At 58.4% G+C, this 18,512-nt stretch overlaps 1 protein-coding gene across 1 annotated transcript in view; it reads left to right on the top strand.

Annotated features, from left to right (window-relative positions):
• The window catches only part of SPNS2 (spinster homolog 2 (Drosophila)), a 25,163-nt gene extending 6,903 nt beyond the window's left edge, over nucleotides 1-18,260 (top strand). The window contains exons 4-14 of the mRNA XM_014541934.1: nucleotides 6,057-6,193; nucleotides 10,619-10,770; nucleotides 11,005-11,071; nucleotides 12,309-12,451; nucleotides 12,706-12,858; nucleotides 12,986-13,175; nucleotides 13,477-13,542; nucleotides 15,457-15,555; nucleotides 15,641-15,804; nucleotides 16,094-16,264; nucleotides 16,722-18,260. Of these exons, the coding sequence (XP_014397420.1) occupies nucleotides 6,057-6,193; nucleotides 10,619-10,770; nucleotides 11,005-11,071; nucleotides 12,309-12,451; nucleotides 12,706-12,858; nucleotides 12,986-13,175; nucleotides 13,477-13,542; nucleotides 15,457-15,555; nucleotides 15,641-15,804; nucleotides 16,094-16,264; nucleotides 16,722-17,196 (1,817 nt within the window). The 3' untranslated portion in view covers nucleotides 17,197-18,260. The remainder of the gene's footprint in view (nucleotides 1-6,056; nucleotides 6,194-10,618; nucleotides 10,771-11,004; nucleotides 11,072-12,308; nucleotides 12,452-12,705; nucleotides 12,859-12,985; nucleotides 13,176-13,476; nucleotides 13,543-15,456; nucleotides 15,556-15,640; nucleotides 15,805-16,093; nucleotides 16,265-16,721) is intronic.
• Nucleotides 18,261-18,512: the final 252 nt, after the last annotated feature.

Below are 18,512 nucleotides of genomic sequence, written 5' to 3'. Positions count from 1 at the left end.
TAGGGGGGATAGAGGACAGAGGAAGAGCCAGCTCAGACTGAAACCAGACGGCACATCTGCTTTGGGGCTGAGTCTCCTTCTGGCCTTGCTCCCCTCCCCACTTTGGCCAACGTAGTGACATCCTCTGCTTTGATTCTGAAGGCAAAGCTGGGCAGCCCCTGTGGCTACCCCCCCAGGACCTCCTGAGGCCTGAGGGGCCCACCTAGGGCTTCTATCCCAGCAGACTGTAAAGGAGAAGTGGTTCCCGCAGGAAGTCTGGGCATGGTGGCTTTCAGGCACTGCTGGGTCCAGCTGTCTGGGTCCTCCCATCATCTTGGCTGGCCTGGGCCGCCATCCTCCACATCCCCCGGGCAGGGAGGGCACTAGGCAGAGCCTGGCCCCTGCCCACCCCATGCTGCCCAAGCACTGCTTGCCCGCAGGATGTGGAGGAGGCGGATCTTTTCCAAATCACAGGCCAGCCAGATCTGGACTTGGTAAAAATAGTCCTGGTTCAGCCCGGGCCAAGGTGGGGGCTGGAGGCGTGCTCCGAGGCCACAGTGTGGGAGCCAGGGCTCCCCAGCTCAGACCTCGCCCACTCCTGCTCCAGGACCACCTTCTGGGGTCAAACGGGGAGCATGTGCACTGAGGGTGGCTCAGCAGCCTGTGGTGGGTCCCGGGGTGTCCTGCCAGGGCACAGAGACCTCAGTGGGGCTGTCCTGAGCTTCTGGGTGCTGGTCCCTCTGTGGGCCCCCAAGGGGAGAAGGCCTTCAGCCAATACCCTGAGCCCCTGGACCGCTGTGGGGTGGACAGATGGTGCCCATGCCCTGCCTTCTGGTGACTCTCAGCCGCAGGAGGAGGGGGCCTGGCCATCCCACTGGAAGCGGGTGAAGTTCAGCCCTGACTCCCCCCAACCCCTACTCCCCCACCCCGCCCCATCCCACCCCCTGACTCCCTGCTGGCTACTCCATTGTCCCAGACCTGTGGGCTCAGCACACGTGAGCTGAGCGTGAGCTGAGTGAGGGCTTCCCCACACCCAGGCCACAGGATGTCCTCCTGCGGGAGCTGCTGGGAAAGCCAGCCCCAGGGAGATGAGGGGTGGGGCAGCCGGGCTGCCCAGAAAGCTCTCCTGAAACAAACAAAGACGGTGGGGTGGGGGTGGGGCACAGGGAAGCTTCTAGCCAGGCTGGTCTCTCTTTGCAGCAGAGCTGCCTGCCCTGCTGGCCAGGTTGGCCTCTGTGCCCTGCCCGGGACAGGCTCACGCGCCCCTGCCTTTGTCTGTGCCCTTCCTCCTGCGAGCAGCATCTTTCCTCCTGTTCCTGTCGTGATCGATTGTGGTCAGCCCCCTCCGCTGGCCTGGGACAGCCCTGAGGGCCAGGAGAGGTCCTCTCTCGCCTGCCTCGGGGAGGGCTGCAAAGATGGGTCGCGTCTCCCATTTCCCAGCCGGGGTCACTGGTTTGTGGGGGACTTGCCCAAGATGACACTGACCCTCCTGACCCTGGACTCCCTTGTCCCCAAGGAAAGGCACTGAGGGAAGAGGGAGCCCGGGGTCAGGAGGGTCAGATACCATCTTGGGCAAGTCCCCCCATGTATCAGTGGCCTCAGCTGTGACAGGGGACAGACATGCTGAAGCTCAGGATGGTGCCTGGTGACCTCAGCAGGCTGGAGTCAGGGTGGGGACAGGGAGTACCTGCTGCAATAGGGGTACACCTGCAGTCCAGGGTACCTCTGCCCACCCAGGTGAGCAGGCAGAAAGCCGGGGAGTGGGGTGGCGGGTGGGGAGCAGGGGGGAGCCAGCAGCTGCCTCCCTGCTCCGCTGCAGGCAGGCAGGTGGGGATGGACCAGGAGGGTCGGGGTGTGGCCAAGGCCCTGCTCCCTTCCTTCAGCCCCTCTCCACCCACCAGGTGGAGCATGAAGGATGCTGTGGTTCTCTACTGCCCGCTAACTAAAGCCCAAACCTGGTCCTAGTGTTTAGGGCCCATCCTCGCTCCACGCCTCATCTCCCGCTGCTTCCTCCACAGCTTCCTCAGCTGTAGCCTGACCCACTTTCTCGCTGTCCCCAACACACTCTGAACTCTCTCTGACCTTGGGAACATCGGTCGGGACCACCCCCCTTCCTAGCCTGACAGTTCGTAGCCTGACAGTCCCTCTGACAGCACAGACAGGCACAGAGGGATTGAGAGCAATGACTCCGGAGTCAGACAAATTGGGGGTTAAATTCTGGCTCAGCCACACACTAGCTGTGTGATGTCACTCCTTCCAGCCCCTGTTGTCCCCTCTGTGCGATGAAGACAATAGTGAGAATCAGATGCGAGAACCTGTGCTTATGTTCAGGGCACATCCTTGGGCCTTGCCTGTAATAAATACCCCGTAAATGATAGCTGAGGTTATTATTAACAATAGGCATGGTGCCTCCTTCACTGTTATACAGGATCGCTTATAAGATTTGTAGTTTATATTTTAAGTATTATTATCATGGCCAGTTGCTATGCATCCCTCAATGCCCAGCACCGAGAGCACCACCTCCAGGAAGCCTCCCTTCATTATCCTGGCAGGAGCTGGCTTTCCTTGCTGGTTCTCTGACATTTTAGCCCTTTACTCTGGGCAACCCACGGATGGGGTCTGCCCCCGGGACCAGACAGGGTGCAGCTCCCACTCTGATTCTTTTTGCTCACTCCCCACCTAGCACAGACAGGCACAGAGGGAACATTCTCCCTCCCCCCTGAGGTGTGTAAGTCCTAATGAGACCGACATCTCTTTCCTGCCCGTATCCTGGTTTGATCTCAGAAAGGGCCTGGGAGACAGGCCCAGCAGGAAAAATTATTTTTCTAGAGACGAGGAAATGATTTCTGCCTTGATTAATCTAAACAAGGGCCCAGTGTGGACTGGGCGGGGTGTGGCATGAAGCACCTTACGATCCTTATCTCATCCTCTGCTAAGAGCAACTGGGGAGTCGCTACTTTTATCTTCATTTTCCAGATGAGGAAGTTGGCCTGCTGGAAATGCCTTAGACCTGCGCCTAAGAGTCATTGTTAGATTTTTGGGAATCGTGTGAGCTGGTTTTTAAATACAACCATCATTAAAATCTAAATTATGTAAACTTACGATCAAACAACTTATATTAAAAACGAAGGTAATAGCCCTGGCCAGGGGTTGGGCGTCGTCCCGTGCACCTAGCGGTTGCATGGGACATTCCCCGGGGTTTTGGGCTCCATCCCCAGTAGGGGGTGTGCAGAAGGCAGCTGATCAATGTTTCTCTCATTGATGTTTCTCTCCTCCCTCTCCCTTCCACTCTTTCTAAAACCAATAAAAACAGCCCTAGCCTGTTTGGCACAGTGGATAGAGCGTCAGCCTGTGGACTAAAGGTTCCTGGGTTTGATTCTGGTCAGGGGCATGTACCTTGGTTGCAGGCTCCATCCCCGGCCCTGGTCCGGGTGCGTGCGGGAGGCAACCAATTGATGTGTCTCTCTCACATCGATGTTTCTCTCTCTGTCTCTCCCTGTCCCTGCCACTCTCTCTAAAAATTAATGGAAAAATACCCTCGAGTGAGGATTAACACCCTCCAAAATAATAATAAAATAAAATTAATAAAAACATGTTTTAAAAAAACGCAAAGATATTAAGTACAATTCATCACTTCTTAATTATTTTACTGTGTTTTACTCTTATCTGTGTTCTTAAAGCTATTTACTTCTATTATATCTGTCTGGCAGAAATACTGTATATACCAGCAGTTCTCAACCTGTGGGTCGCGACCCCTTTGGCGGTCGAACGACCCTTTCACGGGGGTCGCCTAAGACCATCCTGCCTATTAGATATTTACATTACGATTCATAACAGTAGCAACATGACAGTTATGAAGTAGCAAGGAAAATAATTTTATGGTTGGGGGTCACAACATGAGGAACTGTATTTAAAGGGCCAGAAGGTTGAGAACCACTGGTATATACAGTGCTGTGTGGAACAGACCCTTTCACAGGGGTCGCCTAAGACCATCCTGCATATTAGATATTTACATTACGATTCATAACAGTAGCAACATTACAGTTATGAAGTAGCAAAGAAAATAATTTTATGGTTGGGGGTCACAACATGAGGAACTGTATTTAAAGGGCCAGAAGGTTGAGAACCACTGGTATATACAGTGCTGTGTGGAACAGTGGCATCACATCGGTAGCTTGAAATCAGCCAGGGTGGGAATATTTACACCGTGGAAATTGGCAAACAGTGTACATCAGGAGAGCCAGTTGTCCAACATTTATCAGCACACCACTGAGGCGCAGAGCGGCTGTGACCTGCTTAGGTCACCCAGCTGGGAAAGAACAGAGTGGACTTAGAACCCAGGCAGTGTGTCCCTGGTGCCCACTTTTGTGCATCTCTATGTTGATTATGTCCAAGGTCCCAGTCACACATAGTTGGGATTAACAGGCCCCCCACACACCCCATACAACTGTTCTCACTAGGATAGGAGACCGCCATACCCTCCAGCCAGCCCTCTCTCGCCTAGTTCACCTCCTTCCCTCTTTCCTCCCCTCCCCCTTTCTCTTTACCAGTCCAGCCTCCCTGGGGACTCGGGTCTTGAGAGAGCAGCCCAGCCCGTGTGCACATTCAGCCTGGTGTCAGAGGCCAGTCACCGGCCACCCTGTCTGCCCACTCCCAGCCTTTGTCTGGCCATCTGCCCATCAGCTGTGGGACTGACTTCCTGGGGGGGGGGCAAAAGGGGGGCTGCCTTGCCTGTTGACCCAGACCTACCTTTGCTTGCTGGCCTCTTTATCCCACCTGGGGCCTCCAAAGCCCCTCCCATCACCGGCAGTGGCATCCCCACGGAGTCCTCTGAGCCTCTGCCCTTGTCTTGTTCTGGAAGAACAAAACCAGGTCAGAGCACTCCTCTGCTCAGCATCCTCCAGTGTTTTCCTTTCTCACCCGCAGACGCCACAGCATCACAACGGGCCATAAGGCCGCAACCCATCTGGCCTTTCCCCTTTGCCTCTTGTTCCAGCCACTCTGGCCTCTTTGCTGTCCTCAGATATGCTAAGTACACTCCTGCCCCAGGGCCTTTGTACTGCCATTCTTGCCCCAGTATATGCATGATTTGTTTTTTCACCTCCTCCAGGTCTGTGTTGAAATGTCAGTTTCTCTGACCCTTCTATTTATTTTATTTTTTAAAAAAAATATTTTTTAATTGATTTCAGAGAGGAAGGGAGAGATAGAAACATCAATGATGAGAGAGAATCATTGATCAGCTGCCTCCTGCATGCCCCACACTGGGGATCGAGCCCAAAACCCAGCTGACGCTCTATCCACTGAGCCAAACCAGCTAGGGCTGCCTGTTTTGTTGGATGGATGGTCGAATGAATAAATGAATGAATGACCAAATGAACCACAGTGTTCCCAAATGTCAGGGAAGCCTTGCAGCCGGCTGGGAGGGAGGGAGCTGTGATGTGTCAGGGGTGGGACCTGGCGTTCCGGCCCGTTCTGCCCTGACTGGCTGTGACCTTGGGTCGTTCCCTTCCCCTCTTCCCCAAGTCTAACGGGGAAGGCAGTGTGGCCAAGCATCAGGACCGCTGGCTATGGAGACAGACAGGCGGGATCAAATCCCCACTGGGCTGCTCACTACTGGTGGGGCCCTGGGCAAGTCACTTCTCCCTGAGCCTGTCTCCCATCTGCGAGGTGGGACGGGCTGGAAGGATCCACAGGAGGCTGTGCGGTGAGGCCTAGCGCAGCTCCTGGCATATAGAAACTGTTCCAAGAGAACATCTGTACTGTTTTAAAAGTACCCAAGGGCTCCCCTACAGCTGGGTAAGTCGTGGGCCTGCATAAAGAGGATGGGGTCGTAGAATCACCTGAACCCAGAGGGCCTTTCCTGCCACCCCCGGGCCCAGGCCTGGCTGAGGTTGCTTCCCCATCATCATCAACATTTATCGTTAACAGGTGCTTTGTCTCGGGGGCTGCTGCCTCAGGCCCTGGCCCGGGCTAAGCTTTGTCTCCTGGGCTCTGGCCTCAAGCTGGGGTGGTGTGGGCAGGTGGGTCCAGGCTCAGGGACCCTGCACCAGCCCTCACGCTCTCCTCTGCCGGCACAGTGTTCATCTGCAGCTTCATGGTGGCGGCCCCCATCTTCGGCTACCTGGGCGACCGCTTCAACAGGAAGGTGATCCTCAGCTGCGGCATTTTCTTCTGGTCGGCAGTCACGTTCTCCAGCTCCTTCATCTCCCAGCAGGTGAGCCTGGCCGGACTGCCTGCCCGCAACCCTGAGTGTCCCCTCCGTTCCTCCAGTGGGTGCGGTCTGCTTACCTGTCTTAGTCTACACTGGGGGTTCCAGCCCCTTTGCTCCAGCTCCAGATAGCATCCTCCAAGGACAGTGGGATGGGGGGTCTTTGGGGACTTTTAGAAACTGGCCCTGCAAATAGGGCCTTCCCCACACTGGCCGGAACTGAGGGACCCACAGCCCAGCAGCCGGACTGGGGGTTGTGATCTGACCAGCTCTCTAAGCTGCCTCTGATCTGGGGCGGATGCGAGGGACACGGGGAACTAGGAGTTCCCTAGTCTGGCCTAGGAGTCGGGACCCATTGGTTCTAGTCCTGGCCCCACCATCATCTTGCTGTGAGCCACTGCCCCTGTCTTGGCCTCCCACAGTTTGATGGCCAGCTAACTACTTGGATCAAAGTCCTAGGGAGGCCAGCATGACTTCAACATAAGGAAGATGTTTCTTACCCGGCTCCCACAGTTCTGGGTTTGAATATATCAATTCTGTTGCCCACTCAGCCTTGTGATCTGGAGAAATTTACTTAACCTCTCTGAGCCTCAGTTTCTTTATCTATAAAATGGGGATAATACTGCTCAAAGGGTTATTGTGAGAAATAACTAAGCCAAGAATATCTAGGCCCTGGAACATGGCAGGTGTTCAGCAAATCATTACTTTTACTCTTTCTTCCAAAAAGGAGATATGTTGCTTTGATAGGTAGCGAGTTTCCCATCACTAGGGATGTTCAAGCAGAAGAAGGACAGTCACATGATGGTGACAGTAGAGCAGCGGTTCTCAACCTGTGGGTCGCGACCCCTTTGGTGGTCGAATGACCTTTTCACAGGGGTCGCCTAAGACCATCCTGCATATCAGATATTTACATTACGATTCATAACAGTAGCAACATTACAGTTATGAAGTAGCAAAGAAAATAATTTTATGGTTGGGTCACAACATGAGGAACTGTATTTAAAGGGCCAGAAGGTTGAGAACCACTGCAGTAGAGGGAGGTAGAGGGAGAAGGGGAGAATACCAGATCTGTCCTCAAGAAGTTTCAGCTTAGGGGACCGAGGAGGAGACCCTGGCCCTGTCCCTGGGAGCACCCAGGCTGGGGGTGGGAAGATGTGACAGAAGGTCCCATGTTTAGAGCCTTCAAGATGTGCAAAGTGCCGAGAGTCGATGTAAGGAGTGCAGTCTCTTAGAATCTATGGTTCAGGGAAGGCTTCCTGGAGGAGGTGGCATTGAGCTGGGCAGGCAGGACAGGGAGATGAGGCCTTTTGGTGGAGATAGCATGAGCAGAAGGAGCAAACTCATGGGTGCAGATGGTGGGGTGTGTTCAGAAATGGAGGAAAAGAGTGTTTTGGCTGGAAAGGAAGGCAGGGACCAAGTCAAGGAGAGCTTCAGATGCCAGGCGGGAGGGCCTGGGCTTTCCCCTGAGGGCGGTGCAGAGCCCTGGAAGAGTGTGAAGGACAGGATGAGTCAGATTTACGTCTATCGAGAGGAGGTTGGAAGCCAGGGCAGAGGGAATCAGCAGGTTTGGGGATACAACTTTGCTTCATGGGCCGCTTCAGAGGAAGGTCAGGCTCAGGAAAGCTCTGAGCCGTAGTGTCAACCTGACACCCACAGTAAACAATGGGGCCTGGACCAGAAGCCGCTAGGGCCTCGCTATTTCTGGGACTGACCAGTGAGTCCAGGACCAGGATGCCAGGGCTGAGCCCCTCCAGGTGTGTAGAGGAGAGAGGGTCGGGGAGAGAAGATGAGCAGAGGCAGAGAGAGAAGCAGACAGATCACCCCAATTACTCTATAAACTCACTGCAAGCGCAATCCGAGTCCCACAGGATTCTGAAGTTAATTTGGCAGAGAAAACGCCTAGGAACAGCCAAGGACATGGTGAAAAATAACAGCGAAAGGGGACTTGCCCTGTCAGTGAATCCAATATGGCTATTCCACCCGGAACAGCAGAGGGACAGACGAAGAGATCGGGAGACACAGTCCTTCCTGTGGGAATTGGCTGTAGCATGAAGGTTGCATCTCAGGGTTTCGGGAGAACTGACTGTCCATCTGGACGAAACATAAAGTTTAGCCCGTATTTCGAACCACACGTCAAAATAAATTCCGGATAAGTCAGAGTAAAGTAAAAAGCAAACTATAACAGTGTAGAACTATAAATTCAACAAGCAAAAGACAGATAACCCAGTGGGAAAATGGGCAAAGGATAGTGACAGACAATTGCAGGAGAAGATACCCAATGGGCATTGACAGTAGGAAGAGACTATATGCTCTCAAGTAATCAGGGAGATGCAAATTAAAGCAACAATGAGATACCATTTCACACCCATCAGATTGGCAACAATTAGAAAGGCTGGCAATACTAAGTGTTATTCAAGCTGCTGGTGGGAGTGTAAATGGATAGACTCTTTGGAGAGCAACACGGCAGGGTTTTGTAAAATTCTAGCTGTGTAAATCCCACAGCCCAGCCTTTTACTTTGAGGTCTATGCCCAAGCCAGAAACTTCTACTTGGGGACACGAGTGCATGCGAGGATGTTTGCTGTATCTTAAAATAGAAAAAAAGGGAGACTAACTAAAGTACCATGACTAGGGGAAGCCCAGATAAAATGGGGTGTCTTCATCTTATGAGACTTTTTTCTTTGTTAATATTCACCTGAGGATAGTTTTTCCATTGATTTTTAGAGAGAGTAGAAGGGAGGAGGGGGGGGGAAGAGAGAAACGTCGATGTGAGAGAGACACATCATTTGGTTGCCTCACGAACGTACCTGGACTGGGGCCAGGTATTGAACTTGCAACCCAGGCACCTGCCCTTGACTGGAATTGAACCTGAGACCCTCCAATGCGTGGGTCGGTGCTGTAACCACTGAGCCACGGCAGCCAGGGCATCTTATGAGACTCCTAATCACAAAAGAAGGAACTAGATCTATATTAAAAGATAAGAATGAGGGAAAGAGCAAGTTGTGGGACAAGATTCATGGAATGGTTCCTTTTATGGTCATATTTTTCAAAGCACACGGGACACTAAATGCTGTTTGTTCATTGGTACGTGGGTGTGCAAGTAACAAGTGCACAGAGCAGTGGTCTGGGGGGAGGGGCGGGGAGGAGTGGGGATCTATAGGATCCCGTCAGACAGGGCTGGCTTGCCTGCTCCTGTACCGAGGAGAATGGCTGAGGACACCCCTCCCAGTCTCGGTCCCTCTACAAGAACATTCCAGAGAACACTTCTCCCATTTGGGGATGGAATAGGCCTTCCTGAACGAGATGTGAAATCCAGAAGCCAGTAAGGAGAAATGAGCAGACCGGACATTCTCAAATTAAACAACAAGAAGTGAAGCTTCTGTCTGGAGGAGCTCCCTACACAAAGTGGAGGGAAAGATGACGGAGACTATTTGTGACATACGTAATCAAGGGTCATTACCAGGATGCCCAGCAAGCTAACAGAAGTCAAGGCAAGAAAGACAGTCCAACAAAAAATAGGCAAGGGCTGTCGGCAGATGATCCCCAGGAAAAGAAGCAGAAGTAAGGAACCAGGGAAAGACTGGGGGATGGAGAGAGTGCCGAGCTATAGAAATGAGAGGCGCAGAGACGGCTGAGCAGGACCAGTGACTCAGAGAAAGGACCGGGAAAGAGCCGGGCAGATGGAGAGAGGGAAGCAGAGCCCGGAGGAGGGCTGGATGTGGGCGATGCTGGCCGGATGGGTGGTCAGGGTGGGGCCGGGGAAAGATGACCAGCTGGGTTCTCAGGCCCTGGGCAGCTGGGGACAGAGAGGACCGGTCCACATCAAAGGGGTCAAACACTGGCAGCGGGCACGGCCCCACACTTCCCAGATCAGCGGGGCTGAGTGATGTGTGTGGTGGGGCTTGGTGGGGTGGTGGGGGCGGGGGGGGGGGGGGGGGCAGGGGGAGCACCGAGCACTGGGCTGCCCTGCCCACTCCCCACTCACACTTGCTCCTCAGTGCTGCCTGGGCCAGCCCGGCCGCCCTGCCCGGGGGTGGGACACAGAGGGGGGTGACTTGAGGCTCCCAAGGCGGGGCCAGAACTCAGGGAGGAAGTCTTCCAATTGGGGTGGTGGGGAAGACACAGGCTTATGTCCACGGTGCTAAGAGGACAGAGGGGGCCTGTCTGGGCCAGAACTACAACACTCAACGTGGGAGAGTAAAGTCCCATCTCAGCACTGGGCCAACCAGGCCCTGTCAGACCCACTCTCTGGAGGGGGAAACTGAGGCCCCAAGTGGCCTAAGGGTGTCATTGCTGCTGGGGCAGGGGTTGGGCTCCAACCTCTCCCCTAGCCCCTGGACCCTGCAGGGGTGCGGGGCAAAGTGGGGGCCGAGGATGAGCAGGCGGAGGAGCAGGACAGTCCCCAGCATTCTCCGCCCCTCCCTCCCCCACAGCACTTCTGGCTGCTGGTGGTGTCCCGGGGGCTGGTGGGCATCGGGGAGGCCAGCTACTCCACCATCGCGCCCACCATCATCGGCGATCTCTTCACCAAGAACACACGCACGCTCATGCTGTCCGTCTTCTACTTCGCCATCCCGCTGGGCAGGTGAGGGTCGGCGAGGTCCCCTCCAGCTCTGACCATGCCTCTCCCTGAGGTTTGGTCCTCGGTGACCTAAACATGCGGGGGGTCAGCCTTGGGGCAACGCTGGCCCTGCTCTCCAGGCGGCTGGCCGGGGGGTTGGGGCAGGTGGGCAAGGGTCCTGCCTCGTGGACGGTGAGCATCCCCCGCCCCTGCCCCCGCCCCCACCTGTCCTGCTGACTGTGCCTGTCTTCCCTGCAGCGGCCTGGGCTACATCACTGGCTCCAGCGTGAAGCAGGCAGCCGGAGACTGGCACTGGGCCTTGCGGGTAAGGACACCCCCAGACCAGCTTGTGCCCAGGGTCACCCAGAGATCCAGGGACAGACCCCGGGCTAGGATGCAGGCCTGGGCCTCCAGGCTTCCCGCCCCGCAGGCCTGCACTCTGTTGGGGACTCCAGGTGTGAGCAGAGCCCAAGTCAGGCCCATCACCCTCAGGGGCCCCCAGGCTGAGGGGACAACTCTCCCAGCAGGTCAGGAAATTCCAGATCCACGATGGCGCTTCCTGCTGTGAGCGCTGGCTCTGTGCTAGGGCGGGGCTGAGACAAGACCTCTTGGGGGCCTGCAGCCACTTCCTGTCCCCGGAAACAGAGATCCCCAGTCTCGCAGAGGAGAGGAAGCTAAGACAAAGTGTTTTTTCCTCAAAAGCAGGAAGGAAGCAGCCTCCGTGGAATTCCTTAATGGGAGTGGGAGCGCATGGGGGGTGGGAGCAGTTTCCCGGTTCTCACGAGCTGGCGGAGGAGCCGGCACCGTGGAATCCAGGCTGCCGAATGGCCCCCCATGTGGAGAGAGGGCTGGGGCCTGGAGCTTCTGTTCTCACACAGGGCAGGACCCAGGGAAGACCCCAAGGAAGCCCTGAGCCTCTGTTCTGGGGCCACATGGGCTCCTCCCACACGATAACCTACCTGGTCTATGTGCTGGATGCTTCATGCCCAGCCAGTCCCTTCCCAGAGACCTGCAGGGCGAGGACCTGCCTGGGAAACCCTCCCAGACCCAGGGGTTCGGGCAGGGCTGGTGTCTGGCTCTCTGTCCACAGGCACTCTCTCCTCTCCCACTCATCATTCCACGTGCCTGTCCATTCCCTACCTGTCTTCCTTCTTTCCATCCATCCATTACCCACCCAGCCATCCAGCCATCTTCCTGCTTTCCCATGTGTTAATGCACCCACCCAGTGATTCATCGTCCCATCGTCCATCTTCCTGTCTGTTAATTCACTCATCCATCCATTCTTCCTTCCATCTGTCTGTCCACATATCCAGCCATCTGTCCTCCCTCCTCTATCACTGCAGGTTGAGCCCCCAAGCCCTTTTTGCTGACCTCATTCCCAGCCGCTCTGCTCAGCCGCCCAATTGGGAAGGCTGAGCAGATGCCAGCCCAGAGGAACCTGGAGCCCGGAGCCCAGAGCCCAGAGCCCAGAGTGTGACTTGCCCGCGCTCCCCCTCCTGGTGCAGCAGAGACAACGCCGGCTGGGCCCTGGCGTCCTAACCTGGTGCTCCCTGTGCCATCAGGTGTCCCCTGTCGCGGGCATGATCACAGGAACGCTCATCCTCGTCCTGGTCCCAGCCACGAAGAGAGGCCATGCCGACCAGCTCGGGGGGCAGCTCAAGGCCCGGACCTCATGGCTCCGAGACATGAAGGCCCTGATCCGCAAGTGAGTCCTGCTGGGGGGGCGTCTGGTGAGAAGAGGGGGGGCCCACCTAGCACCCGCAGCTGGACTCCCTGCTGTCTCCGCTGCCGGCAGTGCTGGGAGTGACATGGTGGCCACGTGTTGATTATTCTGCTGCCGTAGCCCCTCATGCCCAGAGCCCGCGAGGGGAGACAGCGGAGCCTTCCAACCCCGGGAGGAGTGGGGAGCGAAGGCTGCCTCCGGGCCCCACTCAGTGTCGCTGCCCGGCCTCTCCCCAGCCGCAGCTACGTCTTCTCCTCCCTGGCCACGTCGGCCGTGTCCTTCGCCACAGGGGCCCTGGGCATGTGGATCCCGCTGTACCTGTACCGCGCCCAAGTCGTGCAGAAGACGGCAGAGGCGTGCAGCACCCCGCCCTGTGGGGCCAAGGACAGGTGGGGCCAGGCCCAGGTGGGGGGGGTGGGCGGCAGGGTGGCGAGGGACGCTGGACAGAGGTGCCAGCCCTCTGCCCCAGCGTTGGCCTTCCTCTCAACCCATCCCCCACCGTCCTCTGTCCCACAGCCTCATCTTCGGGGCCATCACCTGCTTTACGGGCTTTCTGGGTGTGGTCACGGGGGCAGGAGCCACTCGCTGGTGCCGCCTGCGGACCCAGCGAGCCGACCCGCTGGTGTGTGCTGTGGGCATGCTGGGCTCCGCCATCTTCATCTGCCTCATCTTCGTGGCCGCCAAGAGCAGCATCGTGGGGGCCTATGTGAGTGCAGTGGGGGGCTCGGGTGGTGGGGAGCGGCCTGGCAGGAGAAGCAGTGTGATGTATGGGGCCCTCCCTCCATGGGGAGGCTCCTATGTGCCTGCCCCTGTTCTGTCCAGGGCTCGGCTGTGGGCATCTTGATAAGCCACACACTCCTCGCGAGCCTGACTGCCGGGAGCTGCAGGTCAGGGAAGGCTGGGAGGCTTTGGGGTTCCCTGCCTGCAGCCAGGGTGCAGGGAACAAGCTGAGGCCACGGGTGTGTGTGGGGGGCTTCCTGACGGTTCTTCTGGTCTCTCCTGGGCAGATCTGCATCTTTGTCGGGGAGACGCTGCTGTTTTCTAACTGGGCCATCACTGCAGACATCCTCATGGTGAGGCAGGCTGAGGTCGCCTCTGCTGACCAGGCCTCTTGACTCTCCGGGCAGCTGGGAGGGCGAAGGAAGGGGAGGAAGAGCTGCAGGACTTGGTGGTGGTGGTGGTGGTGGCGGCGGTGGTGTGTGTGTGTGTGGTGGTGGGGGAGGCAGGCTGGGAAGGTGAGCCTGGAGGCAGGGAGGTGATCAGAGATGTTGGGGTCTGCATGGAGCAGGGCCTGAAATTGGAGTGTTGAGCAGGCAGGATGGATGAGGAGGCTGGATAGGGAGGGGATGTCTGGAGGCTCAGGTCTGTGGCCGGGAGGCTGGCAGTGCCAGGCTGGCACCGAGGGGGTGCCGCCTGCCAGCGCTCCTCCCCCAGGGTCCCAGGCGTGCCTGCCTGAGTGCCCGCGGCTGGGCTGTGGCCAGGCGGACAGAGGCCGTCTTCACAGGGCCAACAATGGGCTCCAGACCAGCCGGCCGGGGACAAAGGGCTGTCTGAGCGTGGGGGGGGAGGGGGGGCGGGGTTTTGTGTCCTGGGCGAGGTTGGGTGCGGCCCGGGAGGGGCTGTGGTCCTGGTCAGTGGCAGCAGTCTGAGGGTGGCGAGGGTTGGGGATGGGGTGACACCTGGTCCTATGCCCTGGACTCCAAGTTAGTGTCAGGAGAGAACTGGGAGAAGGGGGTGCAGAGCCCAGCAGGGTGGGGGTGGGGGTGGGGATGGGAAGAGTGTCTGGGAGCTGCAGGGACAGGCCCTGGGGCAGAAGGCTGAGGGCTCCTCTGGGCCGATCCAGGGGCACTCAGGGTTTGGTGCCACTGTAGGGGGCAGCCCAGGAGGTCAGAGGTGGCCGGGCACTGGGCTCCTGCCAGCCCTTCTCCAGGAAGGCTGCCCTGCCCACCAGCTTCCTGCATCTCTGCCTCCCCGGGCCATCTCTCTCTCACCCACACCAGGGACTGGGCTGGGGGGCGGAGGGGGGTCTGACTCAACTGTGCCTAGGCATGGAGCCAGGCAGGGTGGCAGGGGTTGGGGGGCGGTGTGTCACTGCACATGCCCGGAGTGGAGGGAGGAGGAATCTGAATCAAGTGTGCTTGGTGCTGGCAGGAGCCCCTCCCTGCCTCTGCCCCCAGGGGCAGCCCCAGCTGCTGACAGGGTTTGGGTCCCAGGGAAATCATGTCCCATTTTATTAAGTGTCACAGCCACGTGACGATTGTTGGAAATGGGGCCACACAATCCCATCGGGTCCAGGTCTCCTCCCTGCCCCCTGTAGTGGGGTGCCCAGGGGGCACTGGCTGCTCCCACAGACTGTCCAAGGGCAGGCACTCTGCCTAGATGAGGCAGCTCGAGCTCGGGGCAGGGGGCTGCTGCCTGCCCATGCTCCTCCGCTGGCCTTGGCCCACGCAGCGCGGGGCTGCGACCGGTGGTTAGGGCCTGCTTGGTCTGACAGGGTTCCCGGGCCCAGCAGCTCCAGGCACTTGGTACTTAGGGTGCCCAGGGGTGAAAAGTGCAGGCTCTTCCAGGTAGGGCCCTTCTCCCCTCCCTCGCGGGCCAACCTAGGCCTTGCCAGGTCCTCGGGGAGGGGAACCCAGATGGGTCTGTAGCTGGGGGAGGTGAGGGCAGGAGGCTGAGGAGTCAGGGGCTGGGCCCAGCGTTGCCTGACTCTTGAGCAACCTGTGTCCCTCTGGGCCTCAGTTTCCCTGACCACTGCAGCTGGCTCTCCAAGAGCCCAGTGCAGAATCCAAGGCGGCCGGTCTGTGAGCTGGGGATGAGCAGAGGGCCCTGGGGCGGAGGTGGGAGGGAGAGGGGGGAAGGAGAAGGGCTGAGGGGGTGAGGTGCTAAGACACCAGGGCAGAAGGGATCTTCAGAAGTGTCCTGACCCCAGGGATGAGGCCAGGGGGTGGCCTGGCTCCCCTGGCCTCTGACTGCCACCTCTTCCACAGTACGTGGTCATCCCCACCAGACGGGCTACCGCTGTGGCCCTGCAGAGCTTCACCTCTCACCTGCTGGGGGACGCTGGCAGCCCCTACCTCATTGGCTTTGTGAGTGCCTGGGGTGGGGGCGGCCGTGGTGGGCGACGGGCTGCAGGAGGTGGCCTGCCCTGACACGCACCCACCATCCTCGCAGATCTCCGACCTGATCCGCCAGAGCACCAAGGACTCCCCGCTCTGGGAGTTCCTGAGCCTGGGCTACGCCCTCATGCTCTGCCCCTTCGTCGTGGTCCTGGGCGGCATGTTCTTCCTAGCCACTGCCCTCTTCTTCCTCAGTGACCGTGCCAAGGCCGAGCAGCAGTGAGTGGGTGTGGGTGGGCTGGCTGCCTCCGCTGCCACAACCCTGCCTGGGGCGGGGTGGGGGGTCACCTGGCCCCTGGGGTCCCGCCTCCCCGACCTCTTGATGGAGCTGTGGAGCCCGTGGTGAACCGGCTGTGCCTGCGGTTCGAGGCTTGGGTTTTTCCTGGAGTTAACGGTTTTCAGAGCTGGGACCCCTCTCCTTCCTTTTTCTCTCATTTTCTGACTTTCTCCTCTTTACTCTTCTCTTTCTTTCCTCTCCCCACCCCTGGGCTCTCCCACCTCCCCCTGGGGCTGACGAGGTCCCTGCCCAGCACGTCCGGTCAACCGGCCCCCGTGACTCGATGCGCCAGAGCAGTGCCCGGGCCCGGCCCCCGCTGATGTGCCACCTTGACCCCTGCCCGTCTCTCCCCCAGGGCGAACGAGCTGGTGATGCCACCCACATCCATGAAGGTCTGAGGCGGTGAGTGCAGGCCAGGGAGGCTGAGGGGGCTCCCGGGAGGGGAGGCGGGACTAGGGAGGGGGCACTCAGGGCACTTCCTCCTGAAGCACTGCCCAGGGACTGGAGGATCGTGGGAGGGGTGCAGGCTCCCTCTTCCAGTAAATCAGCCCCCTTCCTTCCTCAGAAGGGCTGAGGGCATAGGTCAGGGCCACGACTCCCTGCTCTGTCATCCTAATTTCCTAGAAGTGCCAGGGCCTGACTACTTTGACCTTCCTCTGGACCTGGCCCCTGGGGGCAGCACTTCCTAGTAGGGCAAGACCCAAGGTCACCACCCCATACCCTGGCCCCCGTAGACCCACACCCCTTTCATGCCCCCCAGAGCCCAGAGGAAGTCACTTCTCCAAACAGCAAGGGAAAGGAAGCTTTACAAATGCCTCCCAAAGCCCCACCTCTGACCTCTGACCCCCCTTCCCTCTAGGTGCCTCTGGAACTATGAAGAATGCTCGCTCCCACCTAGTCTGGGAAGTGTCCTTCAGCATCCCAGTCCTGCTGGGCTGTCCAGCTTTCCACGGGACCCACGGCTGGGCGCCCAGCTCTGGTCTGGGACAGCCGAGTGGCCATGGCTCCAAGAGGCCGTGTCCTCAACTAACCTGGAAGGCTGTGTGTGCTGGGGCCACGTGGTCAGACAGACCCCCAGCCCTGGGCTTGGACTGCAGGGCCGCTGGGACCCAGGGAGAAGACAGCCCCCAGTGAGTGTGTGGAGAGAGCCTGGCCTGTCACCAGCTTATATGATCCTGGGCCAGTCCCTGACCTCCGCAGACCGCGGGGCCAGGGAGTCAGACTTTGCAGTGCAGCTGGCCGGGCAAGGCACCACCGGCAGCTTTGAAGACCCAGCAGCTCCCGGACAGCGCAGAGAGGTCGTGCAGGCCTCAGGGTGGCCCTTCAGGCTCTGAGGCTCCCTGGTGTGTGGGGACCGTAGCCTTTCAGCTGGGCCTCTGGACTCAACCTGGCAGAGCTGGGTAGCTGTCGCTGAGAACTTCCTAGAGGGCACTTGTCTCTGTGGCTTTGTCCGGGCTTAGCCTGGGTCCCTCAGGTGGGGACCACCCCAACAAGGAGCTGGCATCACCAGGGGTGAAGGCCCTGGTGGTTGCTACAAGCCACCTGTGCCCCAGGCCTGAGATCATTGGGGTTGCCCACCACACAGGGCTCCTTGAAGCCCCTGGAAAACCTGTTCATCTCCTGAACCCCCCACAGGAGCCAGACCACTCCTGTCCCACTCTGGACTCTTTCCAGGGGCAGGGCCCTGGGGGACCATTCCCAGAACCCCTGGGGCAGTGGCCAGGGCTCTGACAGCCAGAGGAAGCAGCCTTCCACTCAGCTTCCTGACCCAGGGAGTAGCCTGGTGGAGGCTGACATCCCAGAACCATCTCCATCAACATCAGCTGCTGCTGCTCACATGCATTTCCACAGCCCACTACTGCCCCCAGCCACGGGCCACCCCTGTGGTCCTGTCTGCATATACCACCCCACCCTCATAGCCACATGCAGGGTGCAGCTGCCAAATGTCACCCGAGCCCTGGTCCCCAGCGTGCAGCTTCTCACGTCTGCTCTGCTCCACTCCCTCCCTGCACATGTGCTGGGGCCTAGTGGCCAGGAGCCCCTCTGAGCCAGCCTAGACAATGCTCGCTGCCCTGTAGTTACTGGCCGGTGTGGCTTCAGTGGTGTGGAAGCTACTGGAAACCCCACTCCCTGCCATGCTCTGGGGCACCCTGGGGGCCTAGCAAGGGGGGTGGGATCCCCAAAGACCAGCCTGGCCTCCACCCCCACCCCAGCCTCAACTGGGGCCCCAGCAATGTTTTCTTGTTGTACAAGAACCAGGTCCAAGTGTTGCCTCCTCTTCCTTCCGGAAGCCAAACTGCTCCTTTATTTTTTAGAGCTGCTGATTGTGAATCTCAGAGTCTTAAGAGAAGCCAAATATATTCCTCTTGTAAATGAAGAAATAAACCTATTTAAATCATGCCCTGGTGGCTCTTGCAGGAAAGCAGCGTGGGGGGAGGGCACAAGGAGTGGTCACACCTGTGCTCAGCCAGCCTGTGGCCAGGCCTGCACTGGTGGGGGTCTACGAGCTGACCCACCTGAACATGAGCCCTGACCGGGCCCACACTGCCAGGAGCCAGGGTCCCAGCCCCATACAATGCACATGAGCTCTGGGCTGAGAAACAGGACAGCAGCCCAGGCCATGCAGGAAAGGACTCGGGTTGCCCCTGCT

Source organism: Myotis brandtii, unplaced genomic scaffold (genome assembly GCF_000412655.1).
Source record: "Myotis brandtii unplaced genomic scaffold, ASM41265v1 scaffold284, whole genome shotgun sequence".
NCBI lineage: Eukaryota > Metazoa > Chordata > Mammalia > Chiroptera > Vespertilionidae > Myotis > Myotis brandtii.
This window is presented reverse-complemented; position numbering and strand designations above follow the sequence as displayed.